Raw genomic sequence first — 26,018 nt, forward strand, 5'->3', positions numbered from 1 at the left:
ATTACCTATTACAGATCAGTGCTACCTGAAGAAAAGGATAAGGTTTGGATACAGACAAAGAAAAGCACAGAAGCTTTGTGTGCTTTGCTCTGCAGTTCTAGACACAAATGCCTGTCACACTCTCCCCCAGGCACAAAATACTAACGTATATGTATTTTTCCTCGCTCTTCATCTTGGTGGGCCTTTTTCAAAGGTTCCAAGGTTCCAGTGCACTATTACAGAAGTGCCAGAGCTGGTGCAAGATAAGGACAGAGAAGGAGAAGGCAGAAGCAAAGCAGAAAGGCAGTGTTATAACTATCAGGTCAAATCAGTCCTAATGTGTAATTTCATCCTGATTATTTCTGAAGAAAAATCCTTCCTTTTTGCACAAAGACATTAGGTCAAGAAAGGTCCACCTCTGAAGGTATAAGGCTATAGGCTGAGTTGGATGAATCAAGGTTCAAGTTTTTTGTGTGTGGTTTGGTTACCCATGGTGAAATATAAAAGGGTTTTTCTGATTGAAAAGATAACGCTAAGCACAGATAATAATGCAAAAAAGTTTGGATTTGATATATTCTTCTAAAAAAAAGAATACATTTTAGTACAGGTTATTAATGGGAAACTCCACTGTATCTCTGAACAGCATTTTAAGCTCTTCTGTTGGATCTGGAAAAACAATTACAAACCTTACTGGTTACCATGATAAAATGTAAAATTTCTTAGTGTGAAATCATGTGAAAATCTTGGCTGTACTAACTGTACTTCCTAAATGCATTGAGGGGCTTATGAATGGCATCACAGTTTCTTCTGAGAGCTCAAAGAGGACAGCAGCACTGTGAAGGCCATATAATGAACCTCTAAGAACATAATCGCAGCATGATTCCAGATATCAAACCTGCTCTCAAGTAATAGTTTGCATATCCATATGAGGAAGAAATCCACAGAAACTGTAAGTGTACCAACAGATTCTCAACCATTTACATGAGAAGCCAGATTAAAAGGTTTTCCTAATTCATTTACTAATTAATTAATGAAAGAAAGGAAATAGAAGGCCAAGAAATAATTGAAAAAAGCAAGCAAAAAGAGCACCTTCTATTTTTCTCCTGAATGGGTGGCCAAACATTTTAAGAAAGCACCTAGTCAAATGACAACTCTTCACTTTAATTTCAGAGTTCAGTATTAAACTTTCTTCTTCCAAGATAAAAATAATGATAAAGGAAGCAAGATTAACCATAAATATAAAACCTTTATGTAAAAAGTATGCAAAACACTACAGTTACTTCAAATTCAGAGGGTATGAATCCAGCTGATATCACAAGGAGATAAAAATGAAAAAATGACAGCAACAAAAAACAAAAAATCCACCCACCCTCAAACTCTTAACATTTCATTAAAAAATGAGTTAACGCACCCTGAGACCACACAGGCTGGAATACCTGATATCAAAAGTGTATACTTATTGAAACACAGAAAGACAGCACTGACACTTGCGCTTGTACTTTCAATGTACTTAAAACTTTAGTTTATATTAACTGCGAATATCTTAGTTTTATCTATTCAAGAATTCTAATGTTCTTACTTGAAAACAAGGGTAAAAGGGTAATTCCTAACATTAAATGACAGTTTAATATGCACAATGATTAAACAAGACTGATAGTGATCATATTAACTAACAGAATATAGCGAACGCTTATCACCTTAATTCATATTTTTTCAAAATACCTACATTAAGGATTTAAAGATTGCATATTACTTATATTCAAAAATAGCCTGCCTAAATGGGATAATTAAATTATGATGTTGCTACATATTTCATGTAGTTTTTTCTTTATTAAGATGGCAAATAAATTTACTTCAAGTCTAACTCTTTGTAAACTAAGTAGCCCTACTCTGTAAAAGATTTCAATGTATACAGATATGCCTTTTAGAGAAATTAATAAATGGTAAGGCTAGTGGAAGAGTAGCATTAAAAGGCAGAAGTAACAGGCAGCATTTGGGATGAATAGAAGTAACAAAAAGCAAATATAACCACTCTTCTCCCCCCTCCCCCCTCCCCCCCCCCCCCGAAAAAAACAGCTTGTTCACCCCTTTTCCTCAAACAATTTTAGCTCATGTTTATGTTTCTTTAATTTTTTGTTTGTTTGTTTGCATAGCACTAACGGTTCATAGTGTTCTTTCCCAGATATGTAACTTCTAATGTTTCTTTTTCAGTATTCTTTTCTGCATAGGAGACTTGAATAAATATTATCACTGATGGTTGAAATAATACAACTAATACAGTTGTCTTACCAGATATAAAAAGAAATCTGGCAGAAATGTAATCATGCTGGAAATACTTTCTCAATTTCTTAACACCTAGGGTACAAGGAACATTCATGAAGAAGTCTCACTCAGCCTTGCTTACACTGATGGCCACAGCCTGAAAATACTGAGCAGCAAAATGACGTAAGGAGCAATACTACTTGGGAGAGAAGTGGTAGGAATAGGAACAGGACATTTTGATGGAAGTAAATCTGAAATTAGTCTGCCAAGAGTCTATCATGTTGGAAATTCATAAATTCACTACAATTTATACAATTAATTCATTAATTTTTTCAAAGTATTTTTCATATCATTAACATACTAGCAGGTTTGTAAATTATGTTTTCTATTATATTAATAGATAGCACTGGAATTCATATACACAAAAAAAGAATATCCAAATAAAACCCAAGGTAAATACGTGCGTTAAGACTCAATCTTGAATTTGAAATTTAATTATATGATGTAGATAAAGACATTAGAAATAAGAGCTATCAAATGATCACTTCTGACGTACCTACTGATGATCCTACTATGTTAATGACACCTGAAAATTACTCTGGGGAAGCATGTTCAATTACTCTCCTCTGTTACAGGACTATTTTAATCACTGCACACGGAACTTCACAAGCACAACATCAATTCTGAAAGTTATATATAAAAACTACTCTAGGAGGATATTGCATCAGGTGACCACCCAGTGTGATTCAGCATAGAAAGTAAACACATTAAGAACTCGTGTTCTTTTTACTTTAATTTAAGGAGATTCGAAACTGAGATCTGATCTGAGGAAAAGGACTTAGTAGTTTTAGCTTAAGCCAAGGCTCACTTAGTCTCAGCTGTCAGTTTCTTTCTAACAAAAACGGTTTTGTAACTCATTGGCACAGACAAACTATTGGATCAGTTCACCAGATGAGTTTTGGTGTACTGATCTAAGAAGGGAGTTTTGGGCAATAGCGATGAAAGAAGATGGGGAGAATTTTGGAGATGTAGTGAGAGGACCTCAAGAGGTAGGTGAATAGTCTGGTTTCTGTCGAAAGAATGGTATTAGAATGAGTGACAAGGATACTTTAGGAGAACTGCAAGTTCCTTGAAAGCCATCTTGTCATCTCTTTTCTCAATCAGAAAAATGAAAAGGCATTTTTAGAGAACTGTTGATATAACGACTTGAAGATAATCATTCTGAACCAGTAACGGGTTATTTAGGCCCCATTACCTTGTGCTGTAGTTTGTCTTGCTTTTTCTCACATTCATAATTCTTGGTTCATTGATGTTTTATTTTCTTTGCAGATCTTTGCCAAGACATTCAGTAAGTCTGGCAGAGCACTTAACCACTCCTCACTGTCAGCTTTTGTTTTTATATCTTCACTATTCTGTAACTTCAGCAAACCTTCCACATTACTATTCACTCTTTTCCAGATTTGTTTGAGGAATTCCCTAGGTAAATTTCATTTATTTCTATCCTCTTTTACAGACATTTAATTGCAGAAGGATTTTCTCCCATATTCCACATTAGATTCGTCTCTCAATATTGTTTAGGGTAAAATCTTTACAAAAGCCTTTTGAAAATCCCAATATAATGCATTTATGCCTAAAGTGCAACTTTTTGCACTTTTAGATGGGAAAGTGTATTCCAGAAACACTTTGACTTCTTGCTTGGATGAAACTCAGGTGTGTATATACAGAAATATGACTCTGGATGAAACCTAAGTGACTGCTATCTTGTTTCCTTTCCTCACCCTGACTCTCTCCAATAGATCCCTGTCTGGAGAGCTCAGAATTGGAAAGTACTTCAGATATGACCTCACCAGGGCAGAGCAGAGGGGAGGATCACTTCCCTTCACCTTCTGGCCACACTTTTAAAATGGCTACCAGAATACCCCAGACACCACTGGCCTCCTTGCCCACAAAGGTACACTACTGGCTCATGGTCAGCCTGCTTAGCAAACTGTTGTACATCAAAACACCGATGTTTAGGTTCTCCATGGTGCCTGACAAATATCATCACCTGTGTTTCTCAAAATGACAAAAGAAAAAAAAAAGTATTAAAAAAATAGACGTAACCATTTTTCCCTATTGTTTAAGGCTAAGGATAGAGAAAATTGACTTTATGGTAGTAGTGCTAAAACAGAAGATTACCTCACGATGATTTAGAAGTCTCTCCAAATCTGCTGCCATTTGATTCTTGACACGCAGCAAAGCTGTCTTTTCTTTATTTAAAAGACTGGCAAAAAAAAAGAGGATAGGAAATACAGTAATAGCAACAGATAATCTCTTTTAATCTTGTATTCTGGTTGAAACGTGCATTTTCTAAAGCTAAATATTGGCAACAACGAAAATCTGCTCAAGTAATTGTATCAGATGATCCTGCTCTATCTTTAAGCGCTGGAATTTTTATAAATGGACCTAAATGCAGTGATGTATACAATATCTTATTTAGTCAAGTAATTATATTCTTTTGTTTTGTTTTGTTTTGTTTTTGTTTTTAATTCCCTGAAGGGTAATTTTAAACTGATCAGAACCTTCTATTATTATCTAATGGTTTATTCTTAGCAGAAGGAGTTGATTTCAAAAGCTATGCAAAATTTGTTGTACTTGCGATTTCAATATCAAAATTCCTTTTTCTGTTTGCATCAATAGTACAGCAGAAATCACCCTGTGCAAAATCCCCTTTTGATACTACCGTATATAGAATTTTGAAAATAAATACAAGAAATATCAAGATGCAGCTTCTGCTTTCAGCTCTGCAGTTTCTGCAGTAATTTCAAATGCTTTTTTAAAAAAATTTATATTACAGAAGACGCAAAATAATCAAGTTTTTCTTACAAACAGCATGAAAACTATTTTAGCATAATTAGCTTTAATTGTCCTTTTTTAAACAGTTTTATAATACGACCATTTTGTTTTCAACACACATTCTGATTTTAGGTAGCGATTCATCTAATATAGCTAAATACATTTTCATATTTATGTCAAAAAACAGTTTCCAATAATAAACTTCACACTAATGCATACATAATGTCTGGACATAATCTGTTTTCTTAAAATAGACAAAATTTTTCTAAGTAGAACAATGTTGTACCATTGCTGTGACCTAACAAAATAGGTTCTGCAATATAAACTGTAATATACATCAGCAACTATACAAAGTTCAACTCTGCATATGGAATACAAACATGCAGTACTAAATCAGACCATGAGTTCAAAAGGAAATGTATTAAAGCATCAGAAACTGAGTGGAGCAATTATGTATATTGCAAACACAAACTATTTAGTATTCCCAACACTTGATCCAGAAATTATCAACAAAATAAATCAACATTTTCTTTAGTTGTACGTGTAACATCTGCTTGTTTCTTGCTCTGCATTGGAGACTTTAGCTGTCAATATCTTCTGGCATTCATTAATACTCTGAAATTTTGCTTACTCTTGTCAAATTGCTTACCTGCCTTGCTCAGTTACTTAAAAGGGCAGCAGTAACATTTATGAAAAGAACTACAAAGCTATCGTACTATTTTCAAGAGTGTTCTTTTCTGTGACGTTTTTAATCATCATAAAATTAATGTACTATTTTTTCTTGGGTTCATTTGTTGTAATTTACTGATACAAAAGTTTTTCTTGGATTTCCTCAGAGCAGAAACCAATGGTTTTAGACAGTGACTCACAAACTTATTAGAGAAGCAATAATAAAAAGTTCCTGTACACCTAAATAGTGTACTGAATAAGCACATACATCAGTGTTCATGACTAACCAGAAATTCATGTTCAGGGTTTAATTTCATCCACAGAGTAAAACCTATTCTCGTTATACCAGTTATATCTTCTGTAACAATGACAAAACCAACCCATGTGGAGCAGTCTCAGCATTACTCTAATTTTCTTTGTTTTTGATAAAATACAGGAATTAGACTGCTGTGTCATTCAGTAACACTTTGTTTTCTGTTGTATGTAAAAATCCTATGAGCACAGAACTACCAAAGCACACACAGACTTCAGATTTAGTTCTGCAATAATTATGCTTTCTCATATCAGAAGGGAGTAATTCATATACTTCTGAAACAATATTGCAAAAGAGGCATATATACATTTAACATGATGAAAAAGTGGAGTTATCAGACTGTTAATAAATTCACACCTATAATGACCAAGTAAAATTTTCTGAAAGTTCAGAAGACCATTTCTGTCCCTGTTAGGAAAGTGTCCTGACAGGTATCTTGGATACAAGAGGTCTATGAGGTTCTAACTTCAAGCCATCTCATGTGTCCATCAACAAGCAGTTTAAACTAATCCAGTTTTAATTTGTGGTGTAACTAAGCAGACAGCAGTTCCTTTAAAGTTCATTTCAGCTGACTTAAGTGAAACCTCCTGTTCAAAGGTCAGCTTTTTCTATCCCTAACCACATACTAATACCATCTCTTAATGTTGGTAGAAAAATTGCGACCTCGCAAAAAGATTATTCTGGATTCATGAAAGGCAGATCCTTGACCAATCAGATTCCTTTCTGTAATCGGGTGACCTACCTGGTGGAAGATGGAAAGGCTATTAATCCTTTCCATATAGTCTACTTAGACTTCAACAAGGCCTTTAACACTGTCTCCCACAGTATACACCTGAAGAAGCAGGCAGCCCATAGCTTACTCTTGGCTGAGTAAAGAACTGGCTGGAGGGCCGGGCCCAGAGAGTGGCGGTGAATGGAGTTAAATTCAGCTGGCCACTGGTCACAAGGGACGTTCCCCAAGGGTTGATGCTGGGGCCTGTCCTCTTCAGTATCTTTATTCATGACCTGGATGGGAGCATTGAGTGCACCCTCACTAAATTTGCAGATGACATCAAGTTGGCAGGAAATGTCAATCTGCTTGTGGGTAGGAAGGCCCTACAGAGGGATCTGGACAGGCTGGATCTCAGGGCTGAGGTCAACGGGATGAAGTTCAATAAGACCTAGTGCTGGGTCCTACACTTTGGCCACAGCTTTGGCCCTAAGCAATGCTACGGGCTTGGGGTGGAGTGGTTGGAAGATGATGTGGAAGAAATGGACCTAGGATTTTTGGTCAACACATGGCTAAATGTGAGCCAGCAGTGTGCCTAGGTGGCCAAGAAGGCCAATGGCATCTTGGCTTGCATAAGAAATAGCACTGACAGCAGGAGCAGGGAAGTAATTGTCCCTCTGTACACAGCACTGGTGAGGCTGCACCTTGAGTAGTGTGTGCAGTTTTGGGCCCATCACAACAAGAAAGACACTGAGGCCCTGGAGCGTGTCCAGAGAAAGGCAATGAAGCTGTGAGGTGTCTGGAGCACAGGCCTTATGGGGAGTGGCTGAGGGAGCTGGGATTGTTCAGTCTGCAGGAGTCTCGGAGCGTACCTTATTGCTCTCTGTAACTCTGAAAGGAAGTTGTTGTGAGGTGGGTGTTGGCCTCATCTCCTACAACAGTGACAGGACTAAAGGTTACAGCAGGGAAGCTCATGCTTCTTCTGTGTGCTTAGTCTTGAAGAAGAAAACAGAATGTCTAGAAAGACATGCACATGCATTCCACGACACTTTCTAGACCTAGCCAGGTATGAATCCAGGGACCAGGAACATGGCATACACTTGTCTTATACATACACATGGCACACTATATCTACTGCCTTATTTTGGTTTGCTTTCCTTGGAATCTACATGCCATCTGACTTGGACATCATAAGAAGTTTTGAGGTAATGTGTTTTTTCTGGAGAATAAAGACTAACATTTCCTAGTCTCAGAGCATTAAATTTGGGCAATTAAGGCATCTTTTAAATCTCTGGTCTAAGAATACCAGCTGCTGGCCTATTCAGAAGTTTCTATTATGAAATATTCTGGATAATACATTTGTGCTGGACACACTAAGTAAACATAGTTTTAGGTATTACTGGCTTTTATTATTGCTTCTATTCGGTTTGAGGAGCAGCTGAGGAAGCTGGGATTGTTCAGCCTGGAGAAGAGGAGGCTCAGGGGAAGTCTTATTGCTCTATATAACTTCCTGAAGGGAGGTTGTAGTGAGCTAGGGGTCGGCCTCTTCTTGTGTAGACAGTGATAGAACTAGAGGCAATGGTTTCAAGCTGCGCCAGGGGAGATTCAGGCTGGACATTAGGAAATATTACTTCTTGGAAAGGGTGGTGAGGCACTGGAATGCACTGCCCAGGGAGGTGGTGGAGTCACAGACCATGGGAGTGTTCAAGAAACGTTTGGATGTTGTGTTGAGGAATATGATTTAGCTGGGAAGTATTGGTAATGGTTGGACTGGATGATCTTCTAGGTCTTTTCCAACCTTGATAATTCTGAGATTCTGTGACAAAAAGTAGGTTTCTTTTCTGTAGAACCGTGATCCCAAATATTTATGAAATAAGGATTGTACCCTTATGTTTGTTACTTTCAAGTTACAGTACAATAAGATGAAAGTTTAAGTTCAATCTTGGATTATTTCTTTGCATCTTATTATCATATCCAAATATCACACACACACACAAAAATGAAATTAACAAAATAGTATATAAAATGGCTTTGTACATAAAACTAAATCTACAATGTGAGTATACCCCTTCTCTGCAAATGAAGATGAACACAGAGTAGCCAGATAGTTTTGAACCATTAAGTATTTTTCTTTTTAATTTGTGCATTTAGAAAGAGAGATATAAAAAGTTTTCAAATAAAAGTTCTTTAGAGAATGTATGAAAAAAACTGAGTTGTCATTGTACAGCCATAGAACAATAACCACAGATCAAATATTTGAAGACATTTAGAAGTCTGCTGTTTGACAGTTTCAACCGGATTCCTTTAGGTGGCTTAAGAACTCTAGTCTGTATAGCATCCAAATTGGGAAAAGATTTCTTTTTTAAATTGTAAGTAAGCAACAGCAAAAAAAATCCAACTACATATATATTTTAAGTTGTACTTATATAAATTGTAGTATGGGTCAGTAAACATACATCTGTAGAAAAATGAAACAGTTGCACAACTGTTGTTTCACAAGCAGCTTACATTAGTGTTTGGATAGATGATGCATATTTAACAGAATGGTAATATTCTCACAAAAAGCTCATTGCTCATTCTATGATGGGAAAAAGTCAACTAACACTGTATGCCGAGTTCTATAATGTTTGGAAGGCAATTAGGGAACCAAAAATGTTTGTGTAAGAAACATTTCAGCACACAGCTTCTTAGCAAAATCCTTATTCTGCTTCTAGATTTGCCACACAGTTAGGCTTTTGAGGAGTGCTTTTGGATAAGCGAACCACTTTTAAAATCAGCCACTGGTATGGAGAAATTTGAGTACATTTAAAATAAATACTCTCTCTTTATGAATGAAGTCCTGTGTAATGTCTCCAGTTATTTATATACCTAGCTGTTTCAGCACAAAACTATGTACCAAAACTACAATTACTTCACTACACACACAAGAATGAAATTCACAGTCTTGTTTGCCCACAGCATGACATAGTTACAAGGCATTTCTTTTCAAAAGGAGAGCTAAATGTAGTGTTTTCATTTCTGGTTAAAGAACTGCATGCTAGAGAGCTTTCTTTATAATATGAAGGAGTCATGCACATACAACTGCTGCACCACCATCACTATTTACTTTTATTAATAAGTGCTATTTGAGTTAACATAAATGAGAGGTTACTTTATAGAGTATTTTGAAATATGTAGACCTATAAATTCATCCTGTACATGCCTTGTCATTCAAGACCTGAGAATATCTGCAGGTACACAAGTTCGCAAGTATACAAGGTGGCTTCCTCCCAGTCACACTTAGCTCCACTGCCGAATGTCAGCATACAGTCAGTATCCTGCCCAGGAGAATTCAGAGGTGGATAGGGAGGAGAGTGGTAATGAAGATACACATGGGCAACATTTTATAGGGCTTTGATTGTCCCTCAGTTGACCTCTCATCTTCAAGTGGTAACCAACTCACACATAAAATTAAACAATGCTTAAGCAGTTAAGCACACAACTACTGACTACTTTCAGGTTTTCATTCAGTTTGGTATTTTGAGCATGTCTCTCTTTTCAACTTGTCAACTACTGACACAAACAACCTTGAATACTATTTGAATAATTACACAATATTCCCCATGTAAGGAAGAAATTTACATATAGGGGTTGTGAAAGACAGCCTTGGCTCTAGAATTTGACTTATGGATATGGGCACATAAGGTACTGTAGTTAAAGTGGACCTTGCAGTTTCATAATTAATATTAAGTTTTTGCACTATTTGCTTTTCTAATAGCACCAACATTATCTGTAGAATTTAGGCCTTTCCCTCAGCAGCATTAATTCCCTGAACTCACCCTCTCAAAAATATTCCACAGACAAACCAATAAAATAATGTTTAATTAATTTACTTAAACCATATTCAGATTAAGTTCTTTGACAGCTGAGAGATGGTGTTACACAAAATAATTTGAAGTCACCAAAGTGATATTTTAATTTAAATCTGTCATCAGTAGTTTCAAAAGGCTATTGTCATAATAGAAGATTGCTGGAATGTAATAGTTCTCTAGTTAGAAATGCCTTCCTCTAACTCTGATGCCAGTTACAGATACGGGAAAGCCTGTGATCAGCATTATCAATTTTATACTAGATTATGATTTCTCCAGCGCTCAAGGGACTCTCAGCTAACAATTTAGGATATTTTGTTTAAATGTGTAAGTATGAACAGTGGAACTAGAGACTACTGAAACAAACAAAAAACCACTGAGATATTTCCAATAATTTCACTGGACAATGAAATTATGGCAAAGATAAAAATGTGCCAAGGGAATATTAGATATTACTGTTTCAAAGAAAAAAAAAGGGGGGGGGGGGGGGGAACAACAAAAAAAAAACATCTAACCAAAACATCCAACGTGTGAAGTGTTACCTTTTGGCTACAAAACCATTCAGGATGCAAATAGTTTCTTGTCAGGCTATAATTTCATATAAAGAAAGACTGAATTGTGGTGAGCACACCTTGGCTTGCCACAGTACAGTACTGCTCCTCTATTTACTCGCTATGTGGTGCAGAGAAATTTTAAGAGGCCAAAAATTCCCTCTATACCAAATGAAGATTAGTAAGCATCTCTCACGTGAGGCTCACTCCATCCAAAATCTGAATTACTTTCTCAATGAGCTACGAAAGAAAATCTGACTTGGCCAAGTTCCTAATTTAAATGCCTAAATTTGTAGGCTCAATTTAGGAATAATACCTGGGCATACGGAGTGTTTGTGATAAACCGTAAAATAATACATCTAAGTTCTTATATGTTTTAATGGCATAAAACAGACACATTGAGAAAACTGATCAATCTACTATTAAGCAAATATGAAGACTTCATTTAAAGAAATGTAAAACTGAAAAATACGCAAATATCCATTTTTTTCCCCCGCTATTGACTTTTGGATGACTACATGAATAGTTAAAAAAAGTTTTCATGTCACCTCTATCTGAAAATTTTATTTATTATTGACTAATTATTTATTTTGTTCATAATTGGAAGGTAAGATGTTACATATGTAGTTATTATTGTGATTTTTCATCTTCTGGAAAGGTACAATTTACATATTATATATTGTAATATATCAAGTTCAGGGAAGTAATAAAAATGTTTGTTTTCTGGAATGAAAAGAAATGATTTACTAATAATAAACCCAGTAAAAATATCTTGACAGAGACTATGAGTGAAGATTTCACTTTATTTATAAATGCATTTGTGTATAGACTTATTTGGGTAAGAGAACTTTTAGGTATTCTTCCTCAAGGCTTAAAAAACACTGTTTCAAACCATCCTAATACTTTGAATGGATGTGCTATGAAAAAGCCTCAGGCTGCACTATGTGAAGTTCAGATTGGATATTAGGAAGAATTTCTTCAAGGGAGGTTTGACATAGGAGCATGCTGGAGTTGGCATCCCCAGATATATTTAAGAAAGTTATGGACATGGTGTTTAAGGGCATGGTTTAGCAGTGGACTTGGTAGCATTAGGTTGATGGTCTTAAGGGTCTTCACCATCTCAATGACTGGACTGATCAAGGACTGAATGTCTGTATTTGCTATTTTATGGACAATAACACAGAGTTTTCTAATTATCATTAAATACATTTATTTAAAGATTAATTTAATGATTAATTAAATACAGAAATGGTTTTCCTTTCAGTTTAAAATAAATTAACAGAAAATTTAATTACCTGACATCTTTTTCAAGTTCTGCAATATGCTCCTTCTGTACACTTATTTGAGAATCTCTCTGTTGCACAGTACCAATGAGGTACTTGTAGGGCTGTTGTACTTGACTCAACAAAGAATTTGCTCTGTCAAGCTGACAAAGAAAAAAAATTAGTATCACTAATTTTGTAAAAGACAGAAACTTATTATTGAATCACAGTTATTACCAACTACACAGTAATATAAAAAGCAAATCTGCTGTCTCATAAAAAATACCACAGTCTATCTCCAAATTAATATCTAGTAAATTATCTTCTTATTTGTGTTCTAAATTTTCTATGTTTTCACTACAACCACTATCTGTATTCCCTAAATATGCATTTCCAAGAGTTTTAATTTTACAGCTTTCACTGATAGAGGAATAAAAAAAAAAAAGAGAGAATAAACAAAGCCTCTATTTGTTCACCTTGCTGACCACAAGTGACTTTTGGAATGAAATTGAATCTAAAAAAAAAACAAAATACCAAACAGCAATGATGGAAGAAAAGCCCCGTTTTATCAGTAACTGTACAGAAACATCCAACAGTATGTTTAACAGAGTAGTTTAAAAGATTTCTCATACCTCTACGTAGGAAACAAAACCTTCCTAGTCTTATATCCTACACAAATTAAGATTACTAGGAATAAAAACCAAGGCCAAATATTAGCCAATACTATTTGTATCTTGAACGGTATTTAGTAATATAGCATGTCATAGAATCATAAGGTTGGAAAGGACCTACAAGATCATCTAGTCCAACCACCCTCCCATTACCACTGCTACCACAGGCCACTAAACCATATCTCATAGCTCCTCATCCAGATGCCTCTTGAATACTGCCAGAGACAGTGACTCCACCACCTCCCTGGGCAGCCATTCCAGTGTCTGACCACTTTCTGAGAGAAGTTCCTTCTTATGTCAAAGATTTTTCTTATGTCTGATCTAAACCTCTTCTGGTACAACTTGTGGCCATTTTCTTGGGTCCTGTTTGTTGACTGAGGTAAGAGGCCAAATACTTAAGGAAGTTGTAGAGTGCGATGAGGTCTCCCCTGAGCCTCCTCTTCTCCAGACTGAATAATCCCAGCTCCCTCAGCTGCTCCTCACAAGACTTGTGCTCCAGACCTCTCACCAGTTTTGTTGCCCTTCTCTGGACACATTCCAGGGCCTCAATGTTTTCTTGTAGGGAGAAGCCCAAAACTGAACACAGTACTCGAGATGCAGCCTCACCAGGGCTGAGTACGGGCGGACGATCACTTCCCTGCTCCTTCTGGCCACATTATTTCTAATACAGGTCAGGATGCTGTTGGCCTTTTTGGCCACCTGGGCACACTGTTGGCTCATGTTCAGCCAAGCATCAACCAACACCCCCAGGTCCCTTTTCTCTTCACAGTCATCCAGCCACTCAGCCCCAATCCTATATGAATCTCATCAGGCCACATGGACTTGTGGCAGTCCAGTTGGAGCAGTAGGTCTCTGACTGTTTCTTCCTGAATCATCAGGCGTTTTCTCTGCTCCCCAGCTGAGACTACCAGGTCAGAGAATGGAGTACCCTGAAGATAACTGGTCTGATCCTTAAAGACAGATGTAAAGAAGGCATTCAGAACCTCTGCCTTTTCCTTATCCTCGGTGGTCACATTCCCAGCCTCATCCAGTTTCTTTTTCCTTTTTACCCCAGCAGCCAGGTTGACTTCAGGCTTGGCTTTTGCCTTTCTGATTTGCTTTCTACACATCTTAACAACTTTTCTGTACTCTTTCTGAGTCACCTGTCTCTTCTTCCACAGGAGGTAGATTCTCTTTTTCTCTTGGAGCCTCAAGAATAGCTCCCTGTTCATCCATGCCGGTCTTCTTCCCCACTGGCTTATTTTGCGGCTCACGGGGACAGCCTGCTCCTGTGCCTTTAAGACTTACTTCCTGAAGAGCAACCAGCTGTCTTGGACCTCTTTACTCTCTAAGAGGGGGACTCCCCCTACTAGTCTTCCGAACAATTCAATGTCTGCCCTCTGGAAGTCCAAGTTAGCAGCTTTGCTGCTCCCTGAATAATTGAGAACTCTACCATTTCATGGTCATTCTGTTCAAGATAGCCCCTGACCTCCACATCTCCCACCAGACCTTCTCTGTTTGTGAACAGCAGGTCTAGCTGGGCAGCTCCTCTTGTAGGCTCTCTCACTAGATGCACGAGAAAATTAACTTCCATACACTACAGAAACCTTCTAGATTTCTTCTTATGCACTGTGTTGTATTCCCAGCATATGTTGGGGAAGCTGAAATCCCCCACAAGGGCAAGGGTTGGTGATCATGTAGCTTCTGCCAGCTGCTTGTAGAACACCTTATCTGTCTCTTCATCCTAGTTCGGCTGTCTATAGCAAATGCCCACCAAGATGTCTGCCTTGTCAGCCCTTCCCCTGATCTTTACCCACAGGGATTCAACCTTATCATCCCCAGCCACAAGCTCAGTAACATCAAAGCATTCTGTAACATAGAGAGCCACACTGCCACCTCTCTTTTCTTGCCTATCCTTGAAGAGTTTGTAGCCATCTATTGCAGCACTCCAGTCATGGGAGTGGTCCCACCATGTTTCTGTAATGGCAACTAGGTCATAGTGTGCCGCACAATGGCTTTCAACTCTTCTTGTTTGTTGCTCATGCTGCATGCAATGGTGTAGATGCACTTCAGCTGAGTCCCTCGCTTCACCCCTAATCCCATTACCGCTCCCCCAGGCTCATCTCTAGCGGGCCTGGTTTTATCTCCTTCCCCCTTAATATCTAGTTTAAAGCCCTCTCTACAAGTTCTGCAAGCTCCTGGGCAAGGATCCGTTTGCCCCTTTGAGATAGGTGACACTCATCAGGAGACATCAGGCCAGGTGCTGGGTAGATCGCCCCATGATCAAAGAACCTCAAATTGTTGTGTTTGCACCAACCTTTCAGACATTTGCTAATAAGGTGGGTTTTCCTGGTTGTATCAGTGTCCTTCCCTGACACTGTAGGAATACAGGCAATTACTACTTGTGTGCCTGCTCTATCAACTAACCTTCCAAGTCCCCTAAAATAATTTTTATAGTCCTCAGGCTTCTGTCAGTAATCTCATCACTACCAGCCTGAACTATCAATAAAGGAGAATAATCAGAGGGACGGATCAGACTAGGAAGTTTTCTAGGAATATCCCTGAGATGGGCCCCAGGGAGGCAGCCCACCTCCCCACGGTAGGGGCAGGCCAACATATTGGGCCCTCAGTTCCTCTTAGAAGGGTGTCACCTATGACTATCACCCTCCTTTCTTTACTGGAGGAGGCAGCCTTTAAATGTGGAGCTGACCACCTCACCTTAGAAAAGCTTGGAGGAGGTAGTCTTCCCACCTCATCCTCAGCCACCTCACCCTCCAGTTTCAGGGCTTCAAATCTATTACAGAGAGGTACCTGAGCAACCAAGAAAGGTCGGGATGGGGGTTGCCCGCATCTCTGAGCTGGGACCTGCTGCCATTCCTTCTCTCAAGTTGGCTGTCTTGGTTTGACTATGGCAAAGAAGAGGGTCCACCACACTTCGGGAAGTGCAATCTCTGTGTCTTTCTCACAGAGCGTCACAGCAGCAGTCAATCTCCTGCTCACACTCTCTGATGGTTCTTAATCTCTCTACCTCCTCCTGCCTCCTCCCTAAGCTCCACCACCAGACTAAGCAGCTTGTCCACCTATTCACACCTCACGCAGGTGGCATCCTTCCCATCCTCCCCCAGCACCTCTGGCACTCCCTGCAGCCGGAGACCTGAATGGGCAGGCCCTCTGTCTGGGTCACCACAGTCTTCTTGAGGCAAGCCTGCCATATGGTTGAGACCACGTTTGAAGCTGTGGCTTCAGGGTCTGTCAGTAGAGCTGGTCTTCTTAGCAAAGACAACAGAATGCCACAAAACCCACCTCCCAGACCTGCAGCTGCAGTAATGTATGGGCAGTGTGGGCTGTACTCAGACTTTCCTCCCTGTTATCATTGGACAGTAACACACTTTTCTCACCTTTTCTCACCTGGCGTGTTATATGGGCAGGAGTCAGCTTACACCCTCCTGAGGCCTGCTTTTAGCCTCACAGAAAAGAGTCAAGGTCAACCTCAAAAGGTAAGAGTGGGCAGTGCCAGCTCCAACCCTGCTGGCTCAGCAGCCAGCCCACAAGCTGCCAGCCCCCTGTACCAGCACAGTGCTTTTGCTGCCTTCAAAAAAAGCCCTAAAAAGAGCTTTTTGGTCAGCCTTTTTGCTTTAGGTCCCTTACCCAGTGCAGTCTTACCTGTCCTGAAGCTAAACTCTGCAGCAATTTCCAATTCCATTGTAGAGAAATAAAATAAAAGGCAATCATCTTTTTGAACAAAATTACCTTAAATAAATTGATAATCAACAACAACAAAAAATTAAGCTATTAGCTCTCTTAGAGCAGAAGCTATCAAAAAGATCTATTTCAGGAAGACAACAGAAGGAGTCTTTAGATGACAAGGAAATAGTTTCAAGCCATGGAATATCAATCTCTAGGCTGGCCTAAAATTTCTGTATAAGACATTAAGGCTGCCTTTCAAGAAGAAACAAAAACAACATTTCTTGTTCAGAAAATCAAGTTCCAGATACACTGAGAATCTTTAAAAGCTGCTGTCACCTTGGTGTGAATTTCCTCATTATTTTAATTGATAAGACTTCAAGTACTTTGGTGGGAAAGAACAAGTGTTATAAGCTTGTTTTGATGCTGCTAAACTCATCTGTTCTTTTGCTAATTTTGCTAGCTAGTATGTGTCACACTTACTAAAAAAGACTATCCATTTCCATCATGGTGTTCTGCTGTCTATTTTTACTCTATACACTTAGAAGAGACCATCATTAAACTGGAATACATTAAGCATCAAATGCATGTATTGGATAAATTTTACTTATACAAACATATAAATGAATTAAGCGTTATCCTTGAGCAAAAGCATTATATTTTTGTAAGCAACTCTGATTTCTACCTTAATGTACAATATTCCTACATATTCAGTCTTCTAAGATCTGAGAATAGAAGACCCTATACAGTAAAATAAAGCCTGAAAAGCTATAATGGGACCAGGTGAAGACTGACAGATTTTCTTTAGCAGCTGAACTTTTACACTGTGTTCCACCTTCCAAGCAAGCACACTACCACAGTTTCATCAAGTGAATGAAACTATGGAGAAATGGGTATTTTCTTCTTGGTAACACTAAACATTCTGAGGAAATCAACACAAAACCTTTTCTATATAGCTCCCTTTCTATAAGGCCTTAGCAACATTTCTTTGAGGATACTCCATAAAACAAAGCTTATGAAGAGCACTTTCTCTAGTTATCACAATCCCTCTTTTCATACAGTTTTAGAAAGGTTGTATCATAAATACTACAGGACAATCCCAGTACTATCTGAGTTCAAAATGAAAGTTGGTCCAATCACTTTGTCATCAACATTCAATCCGTGTTCTGTGTTCCACCTAGATGTGTAAACTAACTGTCAGTGAAAAGAATAATAATGGGCTATCTGAGCTTGATGCAGGTTGCTTTTCTCCTTGGAAACAAATGATCAATCAATCAATAAAGCAGTTACCATCGAGTAAAAACTCATCCTAGCTCAAGGGATACAGTAGAAATAACAAACTGAATTTTAAGAAATAAAAATCATAAAGATAACAAAAAACTGCATATGATATGAAATACAGATAAGTTACAATAGAAGTTTCAGTTTCGTGGGAAAAGTTGATAATAGTAGGCAAATAACTCTTAATAAGGTGCAAATAAACCCTAGAAACAACACTACCCACTATTGCAGAGGTAGAATAAGATTGAATATAATTTTGAAGAAAACACAGTTTTTAGTAACATTTTTTGTCCTCTGCTTGAAAAGAAATCAGAATGTTAGTTTGTACAGAAGAACAGCTATCTACTTCCTAGCCCATAAATAACAAGTGTAAAAAGTCTGTGCTCTTACTGAATGGCAACCAGAATGGTTTCATAGTTTCATAGTTTCGTGCGGGTTGGAAGGGACCTTAGAGATCATCGAGTCCAGCCCCCGGGATTTGAGCCTCTGTGTAGCAGAGCGGCACTTCTACCACTTGCGCCACAGGGGGATTCGAACTCCGGGCCCCAGTGTTGCAAGGCGGTGTCCTTAACCACTGCGCCACCGGGGCACACAGAATGGTTGAAATAAGTGATACGAAACTAAAAATCCAATAATCACATTAAAAAAAAAGCAGTCCAATGAAGCATTTAGACATGAATGCCAAACATGAATTAAACAGAAAGCAAGTTTTAAAAGATTTATTATTTAGCCTTATAAGAGCTTAACAGGCTTAGTAGCTGCTGTGCATTAGCTAACAGTCTAAGACATTTATTTAACTTACTACTGAGTCACATCCTGATTTAAAATACACAATTATATGACAAAAGATCAAGAAAAGGCAAGACAACATCCCATCCATTCTTCCAAAAAAATAAGGGGAAGTTGTTCCAGTGGAATTCTGCAAGAATATGAATTAAAGTCTGTAATTCTAGATCTTTCATTACTGATCTAGAAACAAAAACAAAACCACAGCATGTAAGAACAAAGTCTGTGAAAGTGGAAGCTAGACATTTAAATGGAGAATAAAGCACAGATTTTATTAATTATTAAGAAAACTATCAAGGATATCACTGAATATATCATTGCATTCACCAGTGCCCTGGAATCTTCAACTCAAGAATATATGATAGATATGTTTTAATCAAATACAAATCACTAACATGTATCTGGGAGAATTTATAATAAATCTAGTATTATATATAAATAAATATATATAATATATATTCACTGTTGACATATATGTGACGATGTATAAAAACAAATACATCTATAAAAATATAGAAAATAAAAATAAATCTAAGTACACATATTTTTAAATATGCAGAACATTCAAATATTTGCACTGTAAAGTACTTACACAGAATCATAGAATCATAGAATCACAAGGTTGGAAAAGGCCTACAAGATCATCTCATCCAACTATCCTCCCATTACCGTAGCTACAACAAAATACTAAACCATATCTCGAAGCTTCTCATCCAGACACCTCTTGAACACTGCCAGTGATGGCGACTCCACCACCACCCTGGGCAGCCATTCCAGTGCCTGCACACTCTCTGAGAGAAAAAGTTCCTTCTTATGTCTAGTCTAAACCTCTTCAGTTACAACTTGTGGCCATTTCTTTGGGTCCTGTTTGTTGCTTGGGAGAAGAGGCCAAACCCTTCCTCATCACAACCTCCTTTCAGAGTGCAATAAGGTCTCTCCCAAGCCTCCTGTTCTCCAGACTAAAAAATCCCAGCTCCCTGAGCTGCTCCTCATAAGACTTGTGCTCCAGACCCCTCACCAGTTTTGTTGCTCTTTTCTGGACACGTTCCAGTGCCTCAATGTCCTTCTTGTAGTGAGGGACCCAAAACTGAACACAGTACTCGAGGTGTGGCCTCACCAGTACAGGGGGATGATTACCTCTCTGCACCTGCTGGCCATGCTATTTCTAATGCAGGCCAGGATAGTTATGCTAATTCATAATTACTGTTAAAATTAAAACAAACAAACAAACAAACAAACAAAAGACTTTCCAAAGCAGGTAGCCTAGAAATTTCATATGGTTGCATTACCTAACAGCAAATCAAGACAGAGTTCCTTGGTTGCTAACTGAGTCTGGTAAGACAGTCTTAAAAATATTTCAAAAAATTAGTTCAGATTAATTCTGGAAGATGGCAAAATGATCATCACACAGTATCACAGTCTCGTGCGGGTTGGAAGGGACCTTAGAGATCATCAAGTCCAACCCCCAGGATTCAAGCCTCCTCTTAAAACGTTTATTTGCCAAGTCAGTGTAATATGCAATTTATGCTAATAATATATGTTATCATATACAGACTTATCATGAAATTTAACACATAGAAACACTTTCAAAAATTAGTACATATATGTATATATTTAAACAGCTTAAATCAAACATTCCTTAGATTTGTATATTGAACTTAGATTTTTATATACTCAGCAAAGTAGAAACTGATTCACAGAAATATCTTCAAAAGTGATTTAAGGGCACAGCTTTGTAAAATGCAATGAGGTATTCATTGAACAATTAACTATCAAACAGAACAAACTAGTTTGGCTAGCTGTTTTTCTGTTCAGAAATCAGAACGTTGTCTGTCTCGTCTACATTCTTGTTTAGCCTATAAAGTAATCCCTCTTTTGATCTTCATTTCAAAATACAATATAAACTTCTTTGAGAACATTTAACATAGAGTTTTGATTTATTATGAGGCCTTTTTTTTTACATCAAATAGATATTAAACAGTGTTTAGAAAATATTCAATTTTATGAACAGCTGTTCTGCCATGTTTATAGTTTCTACACATTTGATTTTTTTTTTTGAGCAATAATTTACCTCTTGTGAAATCTGCGTTACTTGTTCCTTCTGATGTTCCAGATCTTTTACAAGCAACGAGTTTTGCTTTTCTAGCTGCAGTAACCTCCTTGCCAAGTGAACACTGTGCCAAGAAAAACAAAGCTCAAGTTGATTTTTTTCCAAACTATGCAAAATAAATTCTCACAATTATACTTCAAAACATGATTGCCTTAATTTTTCATCAGTGATTAAATACTAATATAAAACTATACAGTGAAACCATGCAGAACTGTTGAAGCTAAAAGAACAATGAAAACATTGCAGACTTTAACAGCACCGAAACAGCATTCCCATAGTTATGTCATGGTAATATTTCTTAAAAAGTGATTATTTATATCATTTGTAAAATACTATGTAATTGCAATAGTCATGCCAGGACGTTTCAACTAATCATGAATATTTACTTTTTTTAGCTACTTTAAGGAATCACTTAAGTGGCTTCTGCTCAAGTCAATTTTAAAAATACATACCAACATATATCTTGTAGAAAAGCAGCAAAATTGTAATATTTATTTTCTAAACAAAGGCGGAATCATTTTGTCTGACATTTACTACGCTACTTAAATATCGTGACCAATTTATTATTTTTATTTTTTAAATAAAGTCTCACACATATTCACAAAAGAATTATTCAGCTGTGCAAGCACTCCATATTTCTTGTCCAATATTAGAAAGAGAACATTATCAATTCAATAACATAGTTCCATAGGCAGCAATGGAAAGATTTAGCATACAATTGCAAAGCCTCCTTCCAGGTATCTAAGCCAGTCTTTCAGTTTGTTATTACAGTCACTTAATCCTATTCGATAGACAGGAGAGCCTGAACATATTCCATTAAAACAGACTCCTGGATGCGCTGCAATGTAATCAAATGTACTCAAAACTTCACTGACTGTATTAATCAGAATTAAATTGATTAAAACGCTAAACCTGAGTGTAAGTGGTTTACAGCTGACCAACTGGGAGATTCTGTTTGTTCTCGAGGACTGAAGTATTTGATGTAAAGCTAGATGAGTATGTATACTTTCTCAGAAAATTTGACCAGTCATATCCACCACCTCCCCCTCAGTAAAAATGATCATACTTGTAGATTTTGTAGAACTCCTGATTTTAATTTCTTCATATTCTGTGGTACAATCCTACCCTCACACAGATACTCATTCACCTTTTATGAGAAGAATGACCTAAAATTGGCAATAGCACTCACTAAAAGGTTGGTTCTCTCTCAGTTCCTCCAGGAAGAGTATCAGACTGTATAAACATTAACTGAGAAAAACAGACTACCTCATGCTAGTTTTCCTGATTTTAGCATAAGAGTTATGAGATGTGCATTAGGATCTTGATCTCATTTAGTACAAAACAGAAATCAACTTCTTCTCTAATATTTCTAGTCAGGGGTCTTACACATTAATGTTTGAAGTGCAAGGGGAAACAGTGATACCTTTCCATTGCAACTTGGGGAATGTAGAGTCATAGAATCACTAAAGTTGCAAAAGACCTCTAAGATAATCAAGTGCAACTGTCAACCTATCATCACCACACCCACTAAACCATGTCCCTAAGTGTCACATCGACAGATATGCAGCCCATCATAATTATTCCAGTTACAACTGTTCAGTGAACTTGATCTGAATGTGCAAGGATTTAAAGATAAGCACAAGTAACTATGTTAAGTATGCTTCTTGGTTTGTTTTTCAAGTAGCTTAAATTTAAAACAAAAAGGACAAAGGTCCTTGAATGTGTAAATAATCTAAACTGAACCTAATGTGGCAGGAAAAAAATAACTCAGAAAAGTGCTAAAACTTTTAAAAATTCTCAGAAATTTGCATCTCCAAAGGTATTAAATTCTGGACAATTTTTTGTTTTATTTATTTTTTTTTTATTCCACTGTAACATAAAGTAAACTCAAGAACGTGGTAATCCCAAACAGATTCTAGGCACAATGGAGGAGTTAATTTGGGCCAGCAAACACTGCTAGTAAGTAATACACATGCACAAACCTACACTGAAAATTCAGTTTTGTGGGAGTGTGCTACTACATGCTATTTCACCTCAATGCTTGAGAATGTTCACAGAAATATTTACTAGTTTGGGTGTATGGCACTTACATACAAATACATGAGATAACTGTTTCTGGCAAACAGAAGCAAAAAAGAACAGACTCCATCATGTGTTAAATTTAAATAGGCAGCTTTGCCTCATTTCTAGGATTCTATTCAAGAGGGCTGTTCCAAAAGCTATGCCTCCTATTTTATTATGTTGTCTCACAATTCCAGAGGCAGATGGTGGTGGTATGGTAGTAGAGGATGAGCCTTCCCATCAATATTAAGTTCCAATGTCGCCATGCAACAGATGGCAGCAGAGGGGCAGTCTGACAAAATGGAGTCTGACATGCAAGTGCATATGAAGCAAAGGTGTGGAATGGAATTCCTCCACGAGGAAAAAAAATCATACCCACTGACATTAATCGACACTTGCTGAATAAACAGAGATCAAACACTGGATGTGAGCACAGTTTCAGCAGTGATGACAGTGACACTGGGTCATCTCCATTGATGAAAAATAGTGTTTTGCAGCTAAGAACTTCCTCTGCCACACAGTGTTCTTGTGCTCTTTGTAGATGTTACAGTTTCCATTGAAATAAACAGGATGCATTACTTTTGGAGTGACATAGGCAGTATAAAAAGAAATCTTACTAAGAAACAATCTAATAAGGAATGAAAATGCTAAAGAGCAAATTGAGCTATGCCAAATTTAAGTACTGCATAAAATAATTATGATCCTGACAGCAGTATGTAACTCAGTACATGACAGGTCTGATCTGACAGACAATACTAACAACTTTTTCTAAACTGGAAAAGGTCTTAAGCAATTGGATTTACTCTGAACAGGGTGCTGGACTCCACTAAGTTCCACATGTTCCTTTCAACCGAAATCATCCCACTATTACATGATTTTGATCTTAGGTTATGTTTTCCTTTTATATTATGTGGGTATATTTTGAACAATTACAGAGTATTTTTTTGCTGTCACAGTTTAAAAATATTATAAATGATGTAAAATGTTGTAGATGAACCCACATTCCCTATCTTTCACAGTGAGCTGTAGCCTTTATGCACACAATCAACTATTTGAATGCCGACATTATTTCTTAAATACATTGTATAAATTGATCATATAAAAATGACTATGACTGAGAGGTATGTTATTTGGTTATTTTTATCTATTGATAAGATGGTATCAGAGGAAACTGGAATCAAATGCTGAGTACGTAAAGATAAAATGATGCTCTGAAACTTTACCCTTGTTAATTTCCTGAAAGGTATGTATTAAATACAATACGTTTTCTTCATTCTATTTCTGTATTCTTAAGTCTTTAAAAAAACCTCTTTACGTTAACCAAAATGACTAATTTCTATGATTGAACATGCTGTATATCTCTTCATCTACTTTGTCTTGAACAAATAAATTCAGAAAAGCCACTTATTTACCTTTGCTTTAGTCGTCTTTTGGCTGTTGTAGGAACATTAGCACCATACCCATATGAGAAGAGAACCCTTTCAGCTTCAACTTCATTTTCCACTGCAGAAAATTGCAGGAAGGTATTATTAGTAAGGTGTCTTTTGAAGAAAATAATTAGAATGCAAGAGCTTATAAAGTTATGCATATGCATTTTTTTTCCCTAGAAGCTACATTTTCAGTTGATGTAAACTGCTATAGCCTTTTGCGTTTCAGTGGAAGAGTTTTATTTACTATTAGCACTGACACAGTGCCATGAATTCATGTTATGATATCAGCAGTCTTTTCACTTTTCTTTTAAATAAACAATTCATATTAATAAAAATTACAAAAGCAAAATAAAGTAATTCTGTGTCCTTTCATATTCATTATTTGTATGGTAACAACACAGCAATAGTACAAGTTTAATTTGGCAGTACAAAGTTAGGTGGTGATTTATTTCCCCTGTAATTAATTCATTTTTTGTGTATTCATGAGGAAGTAGAGGAAGATAAAATTAGGTAATGCTTAAGACAAACAGACATAAGCAAGTCCATGGGATCAGAAGAGACAAATTTGAGGTTCCTGAGGGAACTGATGTCACTGTGTCTCAACCATTTTTTAAAGACTGTGGTGATCAAATATTTCTGATAGTTTATAGAAAACAGATACTGTACCCATCTTCAAGGATGCTAAGAAGGAATGAGAAACCAGTCAGCCTCACATCACCCTCTCAAATTCCAAGCATGGTCAAAAAGGTGATTGGCAACAGCTGGCAAAAACAAATCATGACTGACTAGCTTAATACCCTTCTATGAATGGTCACACCTTGACTAGTGTGAAGACAAAACCTAGCTGAGCTAGGTATGGATTAGGACCTCTGGGCTCAAATAATGGTAATTAATCACACAAAGTTCAGGTGACAGTCATTTGCTACTGGAGTCTCTCGTGTTAATACTGTTCAAATTCTTTACTAAAAATACAGACAGTGGGATATTGTGCACCTTCAGGATGTTTCATAAAGACAGTAGATTAGGGAGGCAGTAAGATAAATAAACTGGGGGACAGGGCTGCTAGTCAGGTGGACCTCAACAGGCTGGAAAGCATACGTAATAACATTAAGGTTAAGCAAAGGCAAATACAGAGTCTCACATTTGGGATTCCCTCCAGTCCTAACACTAGTTACATGAGAGAAGAAGCAAACACCCACCTTACCATAACTTCCTACCAGAGTTACAGAGAGCAATATAGGGTGCCCCCTGAGCCTCTTCTCCAGACTGAACAATCCCAGCTTCCTCAGCCGCTTCCCATAAGTCTGTGCTCCAGACCAGATTTTTTGCCCTTCTCTGGATATGCTCCAGGGCCTCCATGTCTGTCTTGTAGAGAGGAGTCCAAAACTGAACACAGTACTTGAGGTGCGGCCTCACGAGAGCCAAGAACATAGAGGTGATCACTTCCCTGCTCCTGCTGACAACACAATTTCTGATACAAATCAGGATGCCACTGACCTACTTAGCTAACTTCAATGTTGTGGCTTTAGAGGGACCTTTAAGTTCCAACCCCACTGCTTTAGGCAGGAACACCTCCCTCTTGACCTGG

The 26,018-nt window shown here is 37.4% G+C and overlaps 1 protein-coding gene across 3 annotated transcripts in view; it reads right to left on the reverse strand.

Moving 5' to 3' along the window:
• PIBF1 (progesterone immunomodulatory binding factor 1) overlaps positions 1-26,018 on the reverse strand; it is a 115,341-nt gene that overhangs the window by 17,013 nt on the left and 72,310 nt on the right. For all 3 annotated transcript variants that reach the window (XR_014948467.1, XM_085553787.1, XM_015851649.3), the window contains 4 exons: positions 24,413-24,503; positions 20,901-21,003; positions 12,462-12,592; positions 4,420-4,504 (listed from right to left, as the gene is read on the reverse strand). Coding sequence is in view for 2 of the 3 variants with exons in the window: in XM_085553787.1 (XP_085409913.1) it covers positions 4,420-4,504; positions 12,462-12,592; positions 20,901-21,003; positions 24,413-24,503 (410 nt within the window). In the remaining variant the exon portion in view is untranslated. The remainder of the gene's footprint in view (positions 1-4,419; positions 4,505-12,461; positions 12,593-20,900; positions 21,004-24,412; positions 24,504-26,018) is intronic.

Source organism: Coturnix japonica, chromosome 1 (assembly GCF_054131305.1).
Source record: "Coturnix japonica strain WE chromosome 1, WE-NBRP24, whole genome shotgun sequence".
NCBI classification, from domain to species: Eukaryota; Metazoa; Chordata; class Aves; order Galliformes; family Phasianidae; genus Coturnix; species Coturnix japonica.